Below are 18,679 nucleotides of genomic sequence, written 5' to 3' on the forward strand. Positions count from 1 at the left end.
CTCCTCCCCGGCGTCTAGCGGGATGTCCTGGCGGCATTTGCGATGGTTGACCCCTGGTGATCATGGTGCCGGTGCTGCTACAGGCTCCCGTTGCCCGATACCGGCACGTTCACTTGGTAAGGTGCGCCGCCTTCGTCTGGCTTGATCGTGGTGACGCTCTCGACCCTTGTGGTGTTCGTCCTGAAGCCACCGTTGCCGGTCGGGCGCGGGCCCATCCGCGGTGCCTGGATCAGCCATGGGAACCTCGTCCTCTACTCTCCCGGGACGCGCTCGTACCTGTACCGTCGATTGTCGACCGCCATCCGCGGCAGCTGCGCTGGCGGTGGCTGCCCATGCCTTTGCCACAGCGCCATGTAGTACGGCCTGGCGGACGCCGGCAGCAGCGCCTTCGGTTTGTCGACTTCCTCAATGCCGTCGTGGCTCGGCCTACCGGGGATGCCGTCGTCGCCAGGATGAGGATGCATCTACGCCTCGCTCGTTCGGGACGTATCAAATTTTATTAGTACTACCTTGCTTATACGTTTTAGATTTAAACTGAAAGCGTAAATTCACGAGAAAAAAGCGTATTGTGACGATGAACTTAAAAAGTCAATCCGCGCTTTATTATTGCTAGCAAAAGTGCCCGTGCGTTGCAACGGATGAACAACAAAAAAATCATAAAATTTATAGACCCCAATAAAACAATTCGAGTTCAGGCAAATTGCATCAATATGTCATCAATTCTACAGATTGATAATTAAGAATAAATGATGCAAGAAAGTGTACAACACGAGACATCAAATTTATGACAAAAAGAAATAGATCAAAGATTTTTAATGATGTAGGTAGTCAATCCCCCTAGGGGCACTTTTAATACATTCATAATCCTGCATGTTCCTCATTTAATTATGCATGCACCGTGGATCCATTTAATTAGCTCATATATTGTTACAAGTCCATTCGTTAATCAACATGTTTTCTTTAATTGTGCATGCTTGGCCGAGGAATCCTACCCCCATCATACTACCTCTCTTCCGGTTTATAGGGCTCTATTCAAAAATCTCACCAACCAGGATAGATGATATGTGATGGAATAGTTTTTGTAGTTTACAAAAGTACTCACTTAATGTTCCAGTGCATTGCAATGGGGCCGGCCAAAGTATTGTGTTCAACACCAGTTATGTCAAATATGTAGTACCAAGGTTGCAAATTCCTTTGGCAACCTTTGTTAACCTAACCAAGTAGCAGCATTGATATTTCAAAAAAGTAGTAGCATTGAGGACAATGAAGATCATACCCTCCCATCAATTTATGTTCGTGCTAAAAAGGCATTATTTTGTCAGATATAATTAGTATTCTGGAGCCTGTATAATAAAATGGGGCGCGCACTACCTTCAGGGTTAGAATCTCATGAAGATGTGATTTTAATGGTGTCAACGCTCCTACGGCCAAACACAATTAAGATATCCGTATTTAGGAAATGAACTATTTGTAGGAACAAAAATGTATCATAAAAATATAAGAACTAAAAAAAGACAGGGATACCTTAGAAGATACCACTAAAAGGCAGATCATGAGAATCATCACTTATCGATGCCACATTTGTCATTATCTCACTGCCCGGTTAGATAATTTGGGAAAAGGAAATGATAACTCAACCTCTCTCTTCTGAATTTGGAAGAAACAATAGGAATGTGGAAGCTCGGTGTCGTCACCTGACTTGATTCCAGCGAGCTTGTCCATGGTGGTGATTGCCTACAATACCACAGACGTGACTCGCCCCATGCTAGCTACTGCTTCGGCGCTGCCTCACTTTTCACAGGGGTTCCTTGGCAAGGCTTGATGCATGTGTACTACATTCAAAGTTTCAGACTGCATGTAAACAAAAGATACAGAGGTGAGCCCTCAAAATTCAGACTGATTTATCCTACAACGTCGGACGTTTCCAATCAGTCAATGGAGCAGTTCGTGTCATTCATATATTCCATTCCATCTTAGACTGTAAAGAAGAACAACGCTGATGGATGTAGGGGGTAACTTGCCTCCAACCTTGCCGTAGCTGACATGCTTGCTATTGCCAGCCTGGGACCATGGTACGGGAGCAATATAGCAACTGGGCTTCTGACGGGGACTGTATACAACCTGAAGCTCGAGGGCGGGGCGGAGGATCCATCCAGAAGCGTGGCAGGCTATGTGAGTTCACCTAAGGATTGGGTCCAATTCACCTGGCAGCTATATACTCCTACGTGTAATCGTCAAATCTGTCATTGTTCAGATATAATAGATATGCAGCTATACATGTTCTCCTGGCATCTATACATGTAGTGGTCAAATAAATAATAGTTACACGACGGGTAAATAATATTTTGGGCTTCTCAACATTACCAAGGATGGAGATCATTTTTGCTTAATTTTCGGAGTAGCAGTGGAGGAACTTCTTCTGTTGCATATCTGCTATATGTGAACAATGGTAGATAATCTCCCTGTCCTATAAGATGATCTCCCTGTATATACTGTATCCCCTGCAAATAATATCCCTGTACAGTCCTATGAGGAACAAATCCGGCAGAATATAATTGAAAGCAGTTTTATGCAGGCGGGCTCTCTGATCAATACTAAGATCATACATCTCTAGCTAACAGATTACTACATGCATATGGATCAACCCATCCGACTACATGGATCTCTTACATATTACTACATGGATCAACAAAGATTAATTCATGGATCAAACCAACCAGATTACTACATGGATCAACCCATCCGACTACACGGATCTCTTATATATTACTACATGGATCAACAAAGATTAATTCATGGATCAAACCAACCAGATTACTACATGGATCAACCCATCTTTAGTAGGCAAAGATTAAGTACCTGGATCAAGTAAAAATAATACAGTACCTTGACGTCGTCAGACCATAGCATCATGCCAGACCGGTAGCCGTGGTGTCTTACATGCTGTTGTTCAGTGGGGCGATGACCGATGAGGCCGACGCGTCCGCGCAAGGAGTGTTGTTCATCAAGGCCAACAAGTCTGCGATGACACGTGCATCGTTGGCTGCCCGAAAAGTATTGGGGCGGAAGCAGCGGCCAAGCCGATCTGGCGGCATCGAGTTGCTGCGCTAGCAACGGCCGTGAGGGACCATGAGGCTGCGGGAGGGTAGGTCGGCGTGATCTATGTGTGTTGCCAGCGGAGACTGAGGCGGATGGGGATGCCAACGCGGCATGGTGCCTACCCATTGATGGAGCCTCATCGTCGCACGATCTGCCATGGCTGCCGGTCATGCTTGTGGACCACATCACCACACGTTGCAGGCAGTAGAGATACTGGTGTGGTCGTTGACTGGAAGCCGCCCGTGTGCCATGGTCACCACCGCCGGAGCCGACCACGGAATAGAGGGAGATGGATTGGCGGTGTGCAGTGCGGTGCGTTGGCGCCGGCGACCGGGGTGAGGGAGGAGCGAGAGGGGTTGGACCGTGTTGGTCGGTTAAGGGAGGCGTGAGCATCCGGGGTAGGGAGAGCGATGTGCGCCGAGAGCGAGGGCATGATTGTTGGACTTGGTCTCTTGGTTTCTAGGTACGCTCGTGGGCCAGATCAACGTGAGATACGCGGGGTAAAAAAACCGACGAAAAAATCGGTGGAAGAGGGACGAAAACAACAACACAGCGGGGGATATATAGATAGTTATTAGTACCACCTCGTTTATATCGTTTTTATTACGATTTTGTCCATACAACCCGACAAAGTCGATCCGTGCTTTATTATTAGGGAGAGATATATAAATATAATATAACTAGTAAATATGCCCGTGCGTTGCTACGGGTGACAATGCAGCTAAACTAATCGAACAAATGATTAAGTTACTTGAATGACTTCTTAAAGATGGAATGCATGGATAGTATCATGAGGTAGACCTACAAAATTTTATTTAACCATTGACTGCTTAGGCGCATCAATCAGTCTTTTTTCAGTTTGATATGTTGATGTCCAAGAGCACAATTTTAGTTTAGGGGTTGTTCGGATCTCCTTCAACGCCATGCTTCACCAACTACACGAATCAGAGGCCTCTCATAGTACAATTTGGTGAAGTTGCCGAAGCTTATCTTCGTGAAGTCGAAATCACAGAGCTTAATATATTTACGATGACAGTGCCATCGCCAACTGGCTTTACACTTACTTGTGTATCTCCATTTTCATGAACTTTCATGAACCCCGTCGAAGCACTATCCATGACGTTGGATTGTTTCCTTATCACAAGTCCGCCACGAAGCGCTATCGATGGCGTCGCCATTGTTCCATTCTCACAAGCTCACCACTGTCCAGCCACCAGCCCTCCACCTCAATTCTATTTGTGTCGTCGCCCCACCATTGCCTCCCTCTCCTCCCGTCGTCCTCCTCCCTCCATCACCCTCTTTCACACCATTGGCCTCCTTCCTAGTGTCACCCTCTTCACCAACATAGACCCCCTCCCCGCCGTCGACCTATGCTATGTTCGTGGCCAACCCCTCATCCAACAGAAGTCCCAAATGGTGCAAGTCCTCCACGAAAGCTGGACCACGGCGTTGAAGCTTCAACATTTCCATACATTTAAGATTAGGCTTATATGTATGTTTCTTTCCCTGGAGTTGTTGCATAGTGAAATAGTTTAGCATAGCAATGTTAACTTCAGCTAGAAATACAATATATCTGCTCCGGTAATAGCTCATCTAAATAAATGTTATTTTTCACTTGTATATATACTTTGCAAGTAATCTTTCATCAAGTTCCCACACATAGATGTAAAATCACTGCCACTTGCATTCAATCGCCAATTGTAATAATTCTCTAATAAACCTTTTTATTCTAATTTTTTGCTGGCTCTACAGGGAATATCAAGGTCACGGCTACCAGATTTTTAGATCAACATAATGTGTCAGTATATCATCACTTTTAAAATAAAGAAATTTGCGGATATGATATAAACTTCAGTGTCACTACATTTACAATCCATATGATAACCAATAATGGCCCATAGCTCGTACATGTACAATATGAATGTTAGAAGGTCCACCACACTTTCCTGCTCCATCCTTGCTACAGCTGAGAGAGAATAGGCATACAATGTGTTACCCTTGCAATATGAGAAGCAAAGTACAGAGCCACAACGGTATTTCAAGTAGGCACAAGAGAGAGAATATATTGCATTACTTCTATAAGGAATATAATGGTTCCAATGAATTGGTATCCAGACTACTTCCATAAGAAACTTATTTCCTGTAGTGTGTAGACACTTGAAGAAACATGTTTCATGTAATCTAGACACTTGAAGAAGGCAAATGTATATGAAGCTCTGCAATTCCCTCATTGGTCCTGACATATTGGATCCTTCGCCATGCATCCTGGGTTCAGGGGCTCATTCTTTCCCTTGCTTCAGTTGCTTGTTACCTGGCATACAACGTGTCATCTCATTCCAAAAAATACTGAAGGACTAATAGACATGGTCTTCATGAGTTTATCCATTGCTTGCATCTGTATGTACATACTGACATGGAGTAACTCCTCTCTCAGTGAATTTCAGAAAAGGGTCATTTGGCGATGACTCATGTGAGCTGTGCTCAAGCCAGTTGACCAATGCTGCAGCTAAAGCATGTTTGGAGAAAGTAACCATGCTGAGATATAGGTTAGAAACAAAATAGAAGCCAATTTTTAAGATAAAACATGGTAAACATGATAAACATGGTATTAGCACAACTGGAGCAAAGATCACAACATGGAAAAATGATCATCATTATAGATAAAAAATAGGATGGGTGAATAAAATAATTATTTCTCCTCAATTTGACATAGCAGAGCACGAGTACACCCAAATAGATACATAATTTGCCTGCTTTCCATACTACCTAGATAATTAGAATTGCTTGAAGGCAAAGTCTGTAAGAAAGGAATATGTAGAAATTTGAAAACCAACATAAAGTAATCTGACATTGTTCTAACCTTACAAATTGAGGTGCATTAGTAAGAAAAGTGAAACTTCTTACCCTGTTGCTTGCACAAGTAGCAGGCTTTCCTAGGTTTGAATCACTCCAAGAAATCAATGGGTAAACTGCGGCATCTGCTCTGTTCTGCTAATTGTGCGGTAGTACGAAGTGGTTAAGACATCGACATAGGGACGGATTGCATCACAAATTTGACAACCAACAACGACAGGAGCACATCTCTGAAGAAAGCACAAATCCACAATGTGATCTCTACTCTCTGATAGCCGGTGGAGAAAGTAGACGGAGAGCGCCATCACCAGCACATACATGGGGTTCATCACGAGCACTGGCGGAGCTCTGTCCAGGCTACAGAGGCGACGACGCGGGGTTCATCTCCGTCGCGCACATTCAGGCGTCCACCGGCGGGCTGCATGCCCTGTCGAGCCGGCCCTAGTGCTCTGTCAAGGCTATTAGTGCAGTAGCGCAGGTCGTTGCGCACACCGGCTCAAGATTCATGCCCCTGTATCGCTTCTCGGCGTAGTATACTCGCCGCCTACTCACTGGCCCCGTTTGCACCCTGCACACACACCAGCCACCAATTAACATATATGCACAGCCACCAATTAACATATATGCACACACACACACAAGAAGCTACGCACCGCATACTCTACACAACCAGGACAACATCTTCTACACACTCTGAATTGATTACATAACATCACAGAAAACAATTTTGTTGTCAAATTTCAATATATTATGGAAAGCATGCTGAAAGAAACTTTGATAGTTGAAAATGCCTAATTATGTTTCCTATGGGCATCGGTTAAAATGTCAAGAGTAGGGTTAAGAATACCATGAATATATAGCCTTCTTGCCATAACGTATCATCAATCTAGTCAGTTGTCCTTTTTTGTATGGGCGCATGATCCATAGCTTTGAGATCCATATGTCTATTCTACCAACAGAAGACTATGCATATTAGTGAAAATGATATCGATACATTTGGAAGGTTTGTTTAGTTGTAAAATTATTGTACAACATACCTTTGATTATTCTTAAAGACTGAATGAAGTTAATGTGAGATCCGAAGTGTCTTCAGAATTGGCGAGTGGGGAAGATCAAGATCAATTAACATCAGATGGTGGCTGAAGATTGAGAGAGAATATTAATTGCCTTAGCAGTCATCTTGGGCAGTTGGCATGGATGTTGGTCCCTGACTGATGACGCTCTGCTTGTTTATTTGTTCCCGCAGATCCTCTAAATGACTGGCAGGGTGCCGCCGATGAATAGTTCATCTGTGAGGCCCTCCAGAAACGATAAATAAGCCGTGTTGACGGGAGTTTTTTACTATGCTGCTGGTACAAACGCCGTGAAATACCATCAGAAGCACACCATACCACCAATTAGATGGCTGCAATGGTATACCAATTTCGTTAACAAACTATGAATTAATTCTAAAAACCTATTCTGATTAGGTATCACATGCATGCATACGTATATGTAAACACCTTTAGATAGAACTCAAGGACTACAACTGTAAGATCCAACAACAATCGGAAAAAACTGAAATTCTGCTGCCACAAGGCCCACAACCGCAGGAAGAAATTCTAGATCAAGACTGCTCTATTCCTCCACGCAGGCTGGGGGCCAAGGTGCGGGCTGTGATCTCGAGCAACCAGAACTGGGCGGTAGATGCAGGCATGAAGTTTGAAACCTAAGGTTAATCTGAGAGCTCCCCGTTGTGTACTTCGTGGACACCTGATCGACCAGTCGTGGGTACTGAGGTGTACGCAGTGGTGGCAGTATGTGTGTAGTGAAGCTATAGGGAATCTGTTCATGCATGAGTCAAACTGAAACCTGATGTCTATGCTTTATGATATAATGCACAAAAGATTAGTAACTGGAATCTTAATTTATTTCTATAGTATTAAGTGGGCAATTATGCCCCATGCCCCCATCTATAAACTGTAGGACTGCCCCAATGACAGTGCGACCGTGTGCTGAGAGTAGACATTCACAGGAGCTCTGGAAGGTGCTTATTAGCAGATGGTTGGTAGGCATTGCATGCTATGGTTTCTCTTTTCTTAATATAATTACATGAAAAAAGCGATTGGCTACAGAGCATAGAGTCTGATCTCTGATGTGTTCATGTTCTCACTTTCTCACCAAATCTGAACCTAAACATTATATTAGTTTGCACTTCAAACATCTTCCGTCTAGTAATTCTATTCATGCATGATCAAGATTGTAGAAACACATACATGTGATTAATCAATCTCGAAAAAATACATGTGATTAAGGATGGGAAAAGACAAACCTGAGGGTTGAAGTAAGATGGAGTTGCATGAATTCTCCATCTTCACGATTGCTAGTTTGACTCTTGTCAGAATATTAGAAATCCCTATCGGCAAAATCAAAACACATATGAAAGCCTTGCGGTATCCATCCTTCCCCTACTAAAATTTGGCTGCAATCAGAAATATTTAATCATTGACAACTGCGGAGATGGGGTAGGGGTCAAGTCAACAGATCTTGGCGGTGCCGGTGCTTGTCAATCATCTATGCAACAGGGAGACATACCATGCGGCAAGTTGGAGAGGCGCGCTGTCGAGGAGGCTGGGCACGGTCGTCAGCGGGGCTGCGGGATGGACGTCGACGAGCAGCTCGTCCGTGCTCCCCGCATGGCCGACGAGCAGCTGCGGCTAGGTGTCGCGGGACATGCGGCGGATCCTGCCGATCTCGTCCAGATTTGGTGACCACGGATCGAGGACGGGTACCACAGGGTGGAGGGACGGCGGCGGCGGAGGGATGGGGGCGCGGCGGCGGAAGAAACCCTCGTGCGGGGCAGCAATTTCAGCGACGGGCGAGTCAGGGCTGCGTACGAACTGTTTTTTACACTTATGTTTGGGCTACGGTGGACTGCGGGTTGATTTCTAAAACCACAGGGACGCGGCCCGAAGGAAGTACTCGCTTCAGGTCGAGGCCCAGCCGGTTGAGCCTGCTGGTGACCACAAAAATCGACAGATGAAACGGTTTCCGAAATAGTACCGCCTCGCATATATGTTTTAAATTTAAACTGAAAGCGTAAATTCACAGGAAGAAGCGTATTGTGACGGTGAACCCGACAAAGTCAATCCGTGCTTTATTATTAGGGAGAAAAAAAAATAGGAAAAGATTTTTGGGAAACACTTCAGGTATTTTATTTTTTACTAGCAAGCATGCCCGTGCGTTGCACCGGGAGAAAAAAATCATTCCTAATACACCCAGTCATCGTCATCAGCAAATTCGTTAAAATCTTTCAAGATGCTGCACGACAAACAATATAATAAGTGGTGTTGCACAAAAACATAAATGTGGGCTGATTTTGAAATGTACTCAAGATGTTTTCAATTTATTAGACAACAAAAATAATCTACCCGATAAAAAAATAAACAAAAAAGAAAAAAATGGGTTTTTAAAAATGATTGACACGCAAGATAATAGCATATTTGAAATCTGCACATTCTTTGAGGAAATTTCTATATATAGTATGTTAAATTTCGAGTTAGAATTTAAAAGATGTGAATATTTTAAAACGTATTTGAATCAGGCCGATAAAAGAAAATTATATAAAAAGGTAGAAAAGTGGGGATAGTGTGGACTCAAACCTGAGTCTCTCAGGGAGAAGCTTGGCGCTCTAGCCAGTGGGCTACTTCATCAATGTTGTACATTTGCGGGTCGCTTCTTAAGGCAAATCCAGGTGCAACAACTTAGGAAAAAATCAAATCATTTCTTCTTACTTATGGGTGGCGTAGTGGTTAATTTATGGCAAATTCAGGGGCAATTTTCAGGACATATCGTCAGAAGCAATAGCCACTTTATTAGCAGAATAGAGATTAAAACTCGATGGCCATGACATGACCTGTAGATGCCTATGGCATCGATGGTTTATTATGCACTCGTATAAACCAAAATCGCCCGGAGATAACTTATGTCATGACCTATATAGTCAATATGTGCATGTAGATTCGGAGAAGACAAAGAATGCATGCATATAGAGAATCAAGCTATTTTATTGGTAAAGGGAGCGTGTTCCTAGTTAATCTACCTAGGTGTTTTCAAAAAAAAAGTTAATCTACCTAGGTATTTATTATTAATTACAGAATCTGGCCAATTTAATCAAGTGCTCCCGTGTCCATTCCAGCCCATTCGGGTGTCCACACCAACCATCTCGCGCAGGCGACGCGTCGCACCGTTGTCTATCCCCTCCCCTCCAACCTTATCTTCTCAACTACCCTCTGTTCCGCAACTCCGCCGGCGAGTCCGGTCCGAGGTTGCGGAGTGAGGGCGAGCGTCGTAGACGAAGTAGTCGAACACGCGAAAGTAAATGACACAGAGAAGTATGGAGGAGACCAGCTTTATTAATCAATGATCAGGGGTTACAGTGATGGCTCCTCGTTGCTTTATATAGGGGGTAGGGGGTCAAGGGATAAGTACCCACTTAACGTAAAATGGGGGAAACGGGAGGGGCTAGCCCGTGCGATACGCACGAGGCCGCCGCCACCCCTCGGTGGCCCCGGTTTCCCAACACTCCCCCTTGGGTAATTATCCGTATATCCATGCCTCAAAACTCCGAAAAACCCAGTGGAAAAAAATATGGAGAAAGAGCACACGGTATACATTGTTGTATCGCACGAATTGCCTCGTCAAAAACCTCATGTGAGAAACATCAGGAAAACTCACTCAAGGGAAAAAGAGTACAATCCACTCAACCATCAAGTTGAGTACTCGATCATCAGGATTGAGATTTTAGCGACGAGTTTGTGAAGTTTCTCCCCCTGAACCTTGCATCTCTCTAAGTCTCATCATACCGATTCCACGCACACACCTCTCTAAGGTTGATGCCGGTAATGATTTAGTGAACATATCAGCAAGATTGTCACAGGACTTAGTATGCAAAACTCTCACCTCGTTCAACTGTTGCAGCTCATGTGCATAGAAGAACTTGGGACTAATATGCTTTGTGAGGTTACTCTTCACATAACCCATCTGGACTTGTGCAACACAAGCAGCATTATCTTCATAGATAATGGTAGGAGTTTGTACGGTGCTCAGTCCACATGTCTGCTGAATGTGGCCGATCATCCGCCGAAGCGATACACACTCTTTTGACGCTTCAAATAGTGCCATGATTTCCGAGTGGTTCGTGGAAGTCGACACAAGTGTTTGCTTGGACGATTTCCAGGAAAACGCAGTTCCACCACAAAGGAAAACATATCCAGTCTGCGATTTGCAATCATGCGGGTCTGATAGGTACCCTGCATCGGCATAGCCTATAATAGATAGGTCTTGATTCCTCTTATAAAACAGGCCAAGATCTTTGGTCCCTTGCAGGTAACGGAAGACGTCCTTGACACCTTTCCAATGCCTCTTGGTAGGTTCAGAACTGTACCGAGCAAGCAAACTGACGGCGAACGCAATGTCTGGCCGTGTACAGTTTGCGAGGTACATGAGTGCTCCAACTGCACTCAGGTAAGGAACCTCTGGTCCCAGAGTTTCCTCCCCCTCTTCCTTTGGCCTGAACGGGTCCTTGTCTGGCTGTAAAGATCTTCCGACCATCGGGGTCTTAGAAGGATATGCCTTATCAAATCCAAATCTTTCCAACACCTTCTGGGTGTAGGCCGACTGGTGCACTAGAATCCCATCAGGGGAATGTTCAAGTTGCAGACCTAGACAGAACTTGGTTTTACCCAAATCCTTCATCTCGAATTCCGACATCAGGTAGGAACTCGCTTCCTCAATATCCTCAGGCGTACCGATTATGTTTAAATCGTCCACGTACACCGAGATTATACAGAATCCATCTTGGGATCGCCGTATAAAAACACATGGGCAATCTTTATTGCTCGTGTAGCCCTTCTCATGAAGGAAATCACTTAAGCGATTGTACCACATTCTACCAGACTGTCTGAGTCCGTACAGTGCCTTTTGAAGTTGAACACTGTATAGACCCCTGTTTGCTCTATCATGGTTCGGAACAGGGATACCTTCTGGAACCTTCATGTATATGTTCGAATCCAAGTTACCATACAGGTAAGCAGTGACAACATCCATTAGTTTCATTTTCAAGCCCATGTTTACTGCCATCGAGATCAAGTATCTAAAGGTAACTCCATCCATGACCGGGGAATAAGTCTCCTCAAAATCGACACCTGGTCGTTGAGTGAACCCTTGAGCGACGAGCCTTGCTTTGTACCGTACTACCTTATTATTTTCATCTCTCTTTCGAACAAAAACCCACCTATGGCCAACAGGGCGAATGTGGGGAGGAGTTCGACAAACTGGTCCGAACACCTTCCTTTTGTTGAGAGATAATAATTCGGCAGTAATTGCCTGCTGCCAATCTTTCCAATCCGACCTTTTCTTGCAATCAGCGAGCGTGTTAGGCTCAGGGTCAAGATCTATGATTGAGGCAATTTTCGTAGCAAAGTTGATGTCGACAATCACCGTTGCTCGGTTCAGGGACTCCCCCGTATAAATATAATTTATGGCCATTTCGTCATGGAGCGCATCCGGCGCAAACACTTGCTCTACCAAATTTCCCATTATGGGAGCAAGGTCCTTTAGATTTCCCGCGCCGATGTGTGCGCTCACATCTCCGCTGGGTGTTTCCCCTATGGGAAAGTTTAAGTCCGGAATTTCGTGCACTGAATTTTCCGTACTTGTGCCAGGTCTCGACTGGCTCCCCGTTTCAATTTGGGGTACTTTGGCGACAGGCTGTGATAAATCTCTCTTATCCTTTTTCGTCAGGCGTCCCCGAGTACTTGGGATTTGAGAAGCCGGATTTCTCGTCCTTTTAGGCCTTTGGACGGGAGCGGGTATACCATCATTTTTCTTCGGTATTTCAACCCTTTCCGGTGCATTGCGCGCGTGCACATGCGATTTTGTCAAGTCTTTAAGTCACTAAAGTGGTCGGGCAGTTGATTTGCTAAAGACTGCAAATCTATTATCTTTTGGACTTCTCTCTCAGTCTCAGCAGTGCGCGGGTCATGAGCGTGGATCCCCGTGGCTTGCCACGTGATTTCTCGACTTTTAGCATCAAGGGGTTGATTCTCTCCCCCTAAAGTCGGGAAAAGATCCTCGTCAAAAATGCAATCAGCAAAACGAGCCGTGTGACAGTCACCTGTCATGGGGTCCAGATACCTGATTATGGACACAGTCTCATAACCAACGTATATCCCCGACTTACGGAGCGGGCCCATCGCCGATCGCTGAGGGGGTGGTATTGGTACATATACCTGGCAACCGAACCTACGAAGGTGGGAAATTTTCGGTGCCGACCCTTGCGCAAGTTGAACAGGAGAGTGGATGTTGTAGGCCGACGGTCGAAAGTTGATGAGATTAGCCGCGTGTAACACCGCGTGGCCCCAACATGTAGTTGGTAAATTACAACCCTGAAGGAGCGGTCGGGCAATGAATTTAATTCTTTTAATCAATGCCTCGGCAAGTCCATTTTGTGTATGAACATGTGGTACCGAGTGCTCAACTTTGATTCCCATTGCCATGCAATAATCATCGAACGCCTTTGAAGTAAATTCTCCGGCGTTGTCCATTCGAATAGACTTTATACGATAATCCGGGAAATTATTCCTCATTTGTATGATCTGTGAGATCAATTTTGCAAAGGCATGGTTCCGTGTTGACAGCAGGCAAACATTGGACCATTTAGAGGAAGCATCAATGAGCACCATGAAGTACCGAAACGGCCCCGTGAGGGGCTGAATTGGACCGCATATGTCCCCTTGGATACGTTCCAAGAACGCGGGGATTTCATCCCTCACCTTGAGGGGCGATGGCCTAATGACTAACTTCCCCTTAGCGCATGCGGAGCACACGAAATCATCGGGATTCGGGAAGTTCTTCACGTTAACATTATGGCCATGCGAGTTGTTAATTATATTTCTCATCATCCTAAGTCCGGGGTGGCCTAACCTATCGTGCCAGAGGCAGAAGAGTTCAGAGCTTCTAAAAACGGTCTTGAGGGTAGTGTACACGGGCGGTGCTACTATCTTAGTGTAGTATAGCCCTGTGTCAAACGAAGGAAGCCTTTCGATAACATGTTTACCACCTGCATCCCGCTTTGTGATGAGTAGGCACTCCTTGCCGTTTTCATCATCGGTCTCAGCATGGAAACCATTAGCGCGGATGTCTCTAAAGCTCAAAAGAGTACGAGTCGACTCCGGGTACAACAACGCATCATTAATGATCAAAGTTGTTCCCATAGGGAGTATAATAGTGGCTCGTCCGGAGCCAACTATGTGAGAACCGCAGCCGGCGATTGTCATAATACTTTCCCGGAGATTTTTTAATGGACTCAAAGTACTTAGTTTCTCGTAAAATGGTATGAGTGGTGGCGCTATCGGCAAGGCACGTTTCCTCCATTCGGGCGCCACACGCGTTCTAAAATATGACATCTAATTAATGTAATGAGGAAGAAAATACATTAAAAATAAATGCACACATCTCAGAACATAACATGCTATCATGTATAAATAATGGAATAAATGAATAAATGTCATTCAATCGCCAAAGTAAAGAATAAGTTTATGCTCTCATAGAGCTTACAACCAAATCGAATTTATTCAATTTTATTGTATCAAATCACGGAATCATGATAACCAAAGAGGTATGCTAAGTGGACTCGGTGAAGAAGCCATTCACTTCCGCCGCAATCTCCATACCAGTGAGCTGATCCTCCTTAGAAATCATCTTGGAGGCAGCGTCAATGTCTAGTGGCGGCGCCGCCGAGGCGACCATGTGGTCAACCTCCATGGCGACGTGGGCGTCGGTAGAGACCGCCAAAGCTGCCGCGATGGGCACCACTGGGGTCGCCTCTATGGGCGCAGCAGGGGGAGTAGCGATCATCACGGGTGCCGCCATGGGCGCCGGTGGTGCTCCCTCCTGAACCAAGGCGAGGTGCGTCTCACGCGCCTTCCGAGCCTTATATGCATCAACGACCTCCTGTGGTGCGCGGCACTGGCGGGAGAAATGCTCCACCGAGCCACAACGGAAGCAGTCCTGAGGCCTTTGCCCTCCCTTGCCTGGCTTGTTCTGCTTAGCCGGGGCGGGGGGTGAGGGCCCTTCTTCTTGCCCTTCCGGCCCCTCTTCTTCTGTTGAGGCTTGCGGACTTTGAGAGCGTTCACCTCTTGGCGAGAACTCCCCCCAAGTGGTTGCGCGACAAAGTTCTTTTTGAGAACCTCGTCCTGCGCCTCCGCCACCTGGAGGACGTCAATCAACTCTGAATACCTCGTGTAGTTCCCCTGGCGGTAGTTCCATAAGGACTGGACCGCGTCGGGGTGGAAAATGGATAGGGTTTTCTCAATCTTCTGGGAGTCGGTAATCTCAGCACCACACAACCGAAGAGTCGTACAAATCCGGTGCAGAGCCGAATTGTACTCCCCAACCGTCCTGAAGTCCGCAAACCTCAGACGGATCCACTCTGCCTCTGCACGTGGCTTCACAGTGTACTTCAGCCGCTCAAACCGCTGCTTAAGAGCGGTCCAAAGGCCAGAAGCACTGCGCTCAGCCATATACTCATCTTTCAGAGTAGGTGACAGGTGATGACGGAGAAAGTGCAGAGCCTGCGCATTCTCAGTTTCGAACTTGGGATCAGTGACGGCCAGCTGGCCCCCCTTACCGATTGCCCTCAGGAGGGTTTTGCCCTGGAGAAAGATCTCGCAGTCCGAGGACCATGACAGGTAGTTCAGCCCTGTCTGGGCCAACTCAGGAAACTCCTTGTTGACAATTCCGGCCATCTGCGATTTATGCAAAAATTATGAGATTACAGCAGGTAATCTTTTGCACAAAGCGATGTTGATAAACTTATTCAATAAAATGACGTTCCATTATCTAACACATGTTCTTATATGACTTACTTAATGATTAAGAGTGCAAAACAATTAATCTACAGTAGTAAAATCATACAATAAAACATGTTTACAAAAGATAGCATGTTAAGCCCATCTAGTACGTGAAAAATAGCCCAAAAAGTGAATTCCCGAGGCATTTTAAAGCCCAAATACGTGTTTTCAGCGAAAACAGACAGTTCCAGGGGGTTCTACGCGAAATATTGCTGCAGGAATAAAACTCACGCAAAAGCTGAAAACTACAGGGGCTAAACCGCAATTTTTCCGCGCTGCAGCCTGCGCCACTTTTTTTGTGTGTACCAGGGTCTCCACAGCCCGCGGCCCAGCCGGGCCCAGCAACCAGTGCCTGGCCGGCCCATCCGACCGGCTCACCCGGCCCACACCCGGGGCGCGCTAGGGTTCCTAGCGCCCGAGTGGGCAGGGCGACGACGGCAGCCACGCAAGGGCAGCGGTGGCTGTGGCATCCTCGCCACGCCACGGCGACGGCGGCGGCTGCGGCGGGCACGCCGCCCGACGGCGGCGGCCAAAGGCACGCCACGCGACGGCGACGGCCAGGGCACGCACGCGCGCGGCCACCGCGCGCGGGCAGCAGCCACCAGCAGGGCGACGCGACCAGCGAGGGCGCGAGGCGGGGCGCGAGGCGGGGCGCGAGGCGAGGCCAGCGGGGCGCACGGCCACGGTGCGGCGCGGCCATGGCCCGTGACGGGGTGTCGGCAGCGGCTGTGGCCACGGCCACGGCGCGGCGACGCGGCACCGACCATCGGGGTGGGCTGCTGCGAGCACGCGCCAGCGAGACAGGGTGGGGCTGCGCAACGCGGCCAGCGGGGCCGCGGCCAGCAGGGCAGCGCCGGCGACCAGCGGGGTCGCGCCCAGCAGGGCACGGCGCTTCACGCGCGACCAGCGGGGGCGCGGACAGCACGGCGTCATCTGGACGCCGGCCTCGGGATGCGGATCTTCGTCGCGTTCATCCGGAAAAACGACGGCGCATGGCACATCTGGTGCTTTTGCGGCGGTACCGCGATCATCTGGATCGCGATCTGTACCGACTCCCTATAGTGCAGTCAACAAGTTCCTCTTAGTCCAAGAACATCGACATTGGTCGGCGACGTGTTCGTCCGCTCGGTTCTTGGGAGAAAAATCCGCATCATAGGTAGATCAAATCCGAAAAATAATCTAATCGCAAAAGCGGAATCGTAGTAATGGGAGGAATCCATTTTTGCAAAAGTGGGGATCGAATCTTATACCTCCGCGGGATTGACGAAAGCCTGCGTGATGCAGGCTTGATGCAGGCTTGACGGAGAGTTGATGGAGCGAAGCGTGCTGATAACGTGTTCCGCAACTCCGCCGGCGAGTCCGGTACGAGGTTGCGGAGCGAGGGCGAGCGTCGTAGACGAAGTAGTCGAACACGCGAAAGTAAATGACACAGAGAAGTATGGAGGAGACCAGCTTTATTAATCAATGATCAGGGGTTACAATGATGACTCCTCGTTGCTTTATATAAGAGGTAGGGGGTCAAGGGATAAGTATCCATCTAACGTAAAGTGGGGGAAACGGGAGGGGCTAGCCCGTGCGATACGCACGAGGCCGTCGCCACCCCTCGGTGGCCCCGGTTTCCCAACACCCTCATCCATCCTCGTCTCTCCCCCACGTCTTCTCCCCGCACACTCCTGATTCCCTTCCTCTCTTCTCTCTATCCAACATGGAAGCGTAGCCCACTCCAGTCCTCTCAACGGCTGCTGCTGCTTCAAGGCCTCCCCGCAGTTGTCGATCTAGATCGGATCGTGGCCACCACCGAGGCTCCCCCGAGCGCCTCCTCCTCCTTCCTCCACGCGCTCAGTGCCCCATCCACCTCCCGCGCCCTCGCGCATGCCGCCCCACCGAAGCTCTAGCTAGCGCGACCCCACAGCACCTCCTTCTCCCTCTCTTCCTTCCGCTGCCTCTCAATTCTTTCCTTTTTCCTTGGCCATGAGAGCAGGAGCATGCATGGAGCCTCGCCACTGCCACCACAACAGACGTCGTAGCGCCGTCGCCGCCCGTCCTACCCTGCGACCGGCGCCGCCACCCTCGCCTCACCTCCATCATGTGTGAGTAGAATGATGATAGCGCCGCCATTGACTGTCCCAGGCCGTCCCTCACCGGGCGAGATGGCCGATGTCGAGACGGGACTCCTCTGTTTGCGTGTTTGTTCTTTATTCCATCTGTATCTAATCTTTTTTCTGCCTCTAGGGCTGCTAGAAATCTTAACCAGGATATATATATAGGTGGGCCTGTGCCAGCTCATGGGCTGGATCGTTCGGTCGGCCTATCTCGGTGCCTATCGAAACTTGACGTACGAACGATAAAACGGTGGACGGACGAAAATCAGGTAGCAAGAAGCGTTACGTGCTTTATTATTAGGTCGAGATAGAGATTTTTTTTACCTTTCCCCTATATACTATATATTTATTTTTTCAAAAAGTATTAAATTTTCAAATTTTAAACTTATAAAATGTTAATCATGTGATTAAAAAAAGAGCAATGCATATTTCAGAAAACTTCAGCGCATAGTTAAAAAGAAGTTCAGCATATATTTTAGAATCTATCAGCTTGTATTACAATCATTTTGATAATATTGAAAAATGTTCACCATGTATTCCAAAACGATGATCACCATTTAAAAAAGTATTTATCATATATTTAGAAAAAGTTCTTATATTTTAAAAAATATTCATCGGGTATTTACATAAAGTTCACCGGTGACTTACAAGATGTTCATGTAGAATATGAAAAGAAAAAGGAAAACATGCAATACAAATCCGATAAAGTGTTCACGTATTTTTAAAGAAACT

The 18,679-nt window shown here is 46.9% G+C and overlaps 1 protein-coding gene across 2 annotated transcripts; it reads right to left on the reverse strand.

The window, feature by feature from the left end:
* Positions 1–1,956: 1,956 nt before the first annotated feature.
* Positions 1,957–3,512, reverse strand: LOC123145856 (uncharacterized). Of its 2 annotated transcripts, none has more exons than XM_044565362.1 (3): positions 2,887–3,512; positions 2,365–2,516; positions 1,957–2,221 (listed from the first exon to the last, which is right to left on the reverse strand). In XM_044565362.1, the coding sequence occupies exons 1-3, from the start codon at positions 3,490–3,492 to the stop codon at positions 2,212–2,214; spliced, it is 768 nt and encodes a 255-aa protein (XP_044421297.1). In that variant the 5' UTR covers positions 3,493–3,512; the 3' UTR covers positions 1,957–2,211. The 2 variants fall into 2 exon arrangements, with proteins under 2 accessions (XP_044421297.1, XP_044421298.1); XM_044565363.1 differs by having other exon boundaries at positions 1,960–2,221; positions 2,365–2,501.
* Positions 3,513–18,679: the final 15,167 nt, after the last annotated feature.

Source organism: Triticum aestivum, chromosome 6D (assembly GCF_018294505.1).
Source record: "Triticum aestivum cultivar Chinese Spring chromosome 6D, IWGSC CS RefSeq v2.1, whole genome shotgun sequence".
In the NCBI taxonomy this organism is placed as follows: Eukaryota; Viridiplantae; Streptophyta; class Magnoliopsida; order Poales; family Poaceae; genus Triticum; species Triticum aestivum.

Excerpts from the sequence above, each read along its gene's own strand:
- LOC123145856 (XM_044565362.1), bottom strand. The coding sequence starts at position 3,492 with ATGCTCACGCCTCCCTTAACCGACCAACACGGTCCAACCCCTCTCGCT. Across the intron at positions 2,517-2,886 it reads TATGGTCTGACGACGTCAAG|GGATATTATTTGCAGGGGAT; the intron begins GTACTGTATTAT and ends AGGACTGTACAG.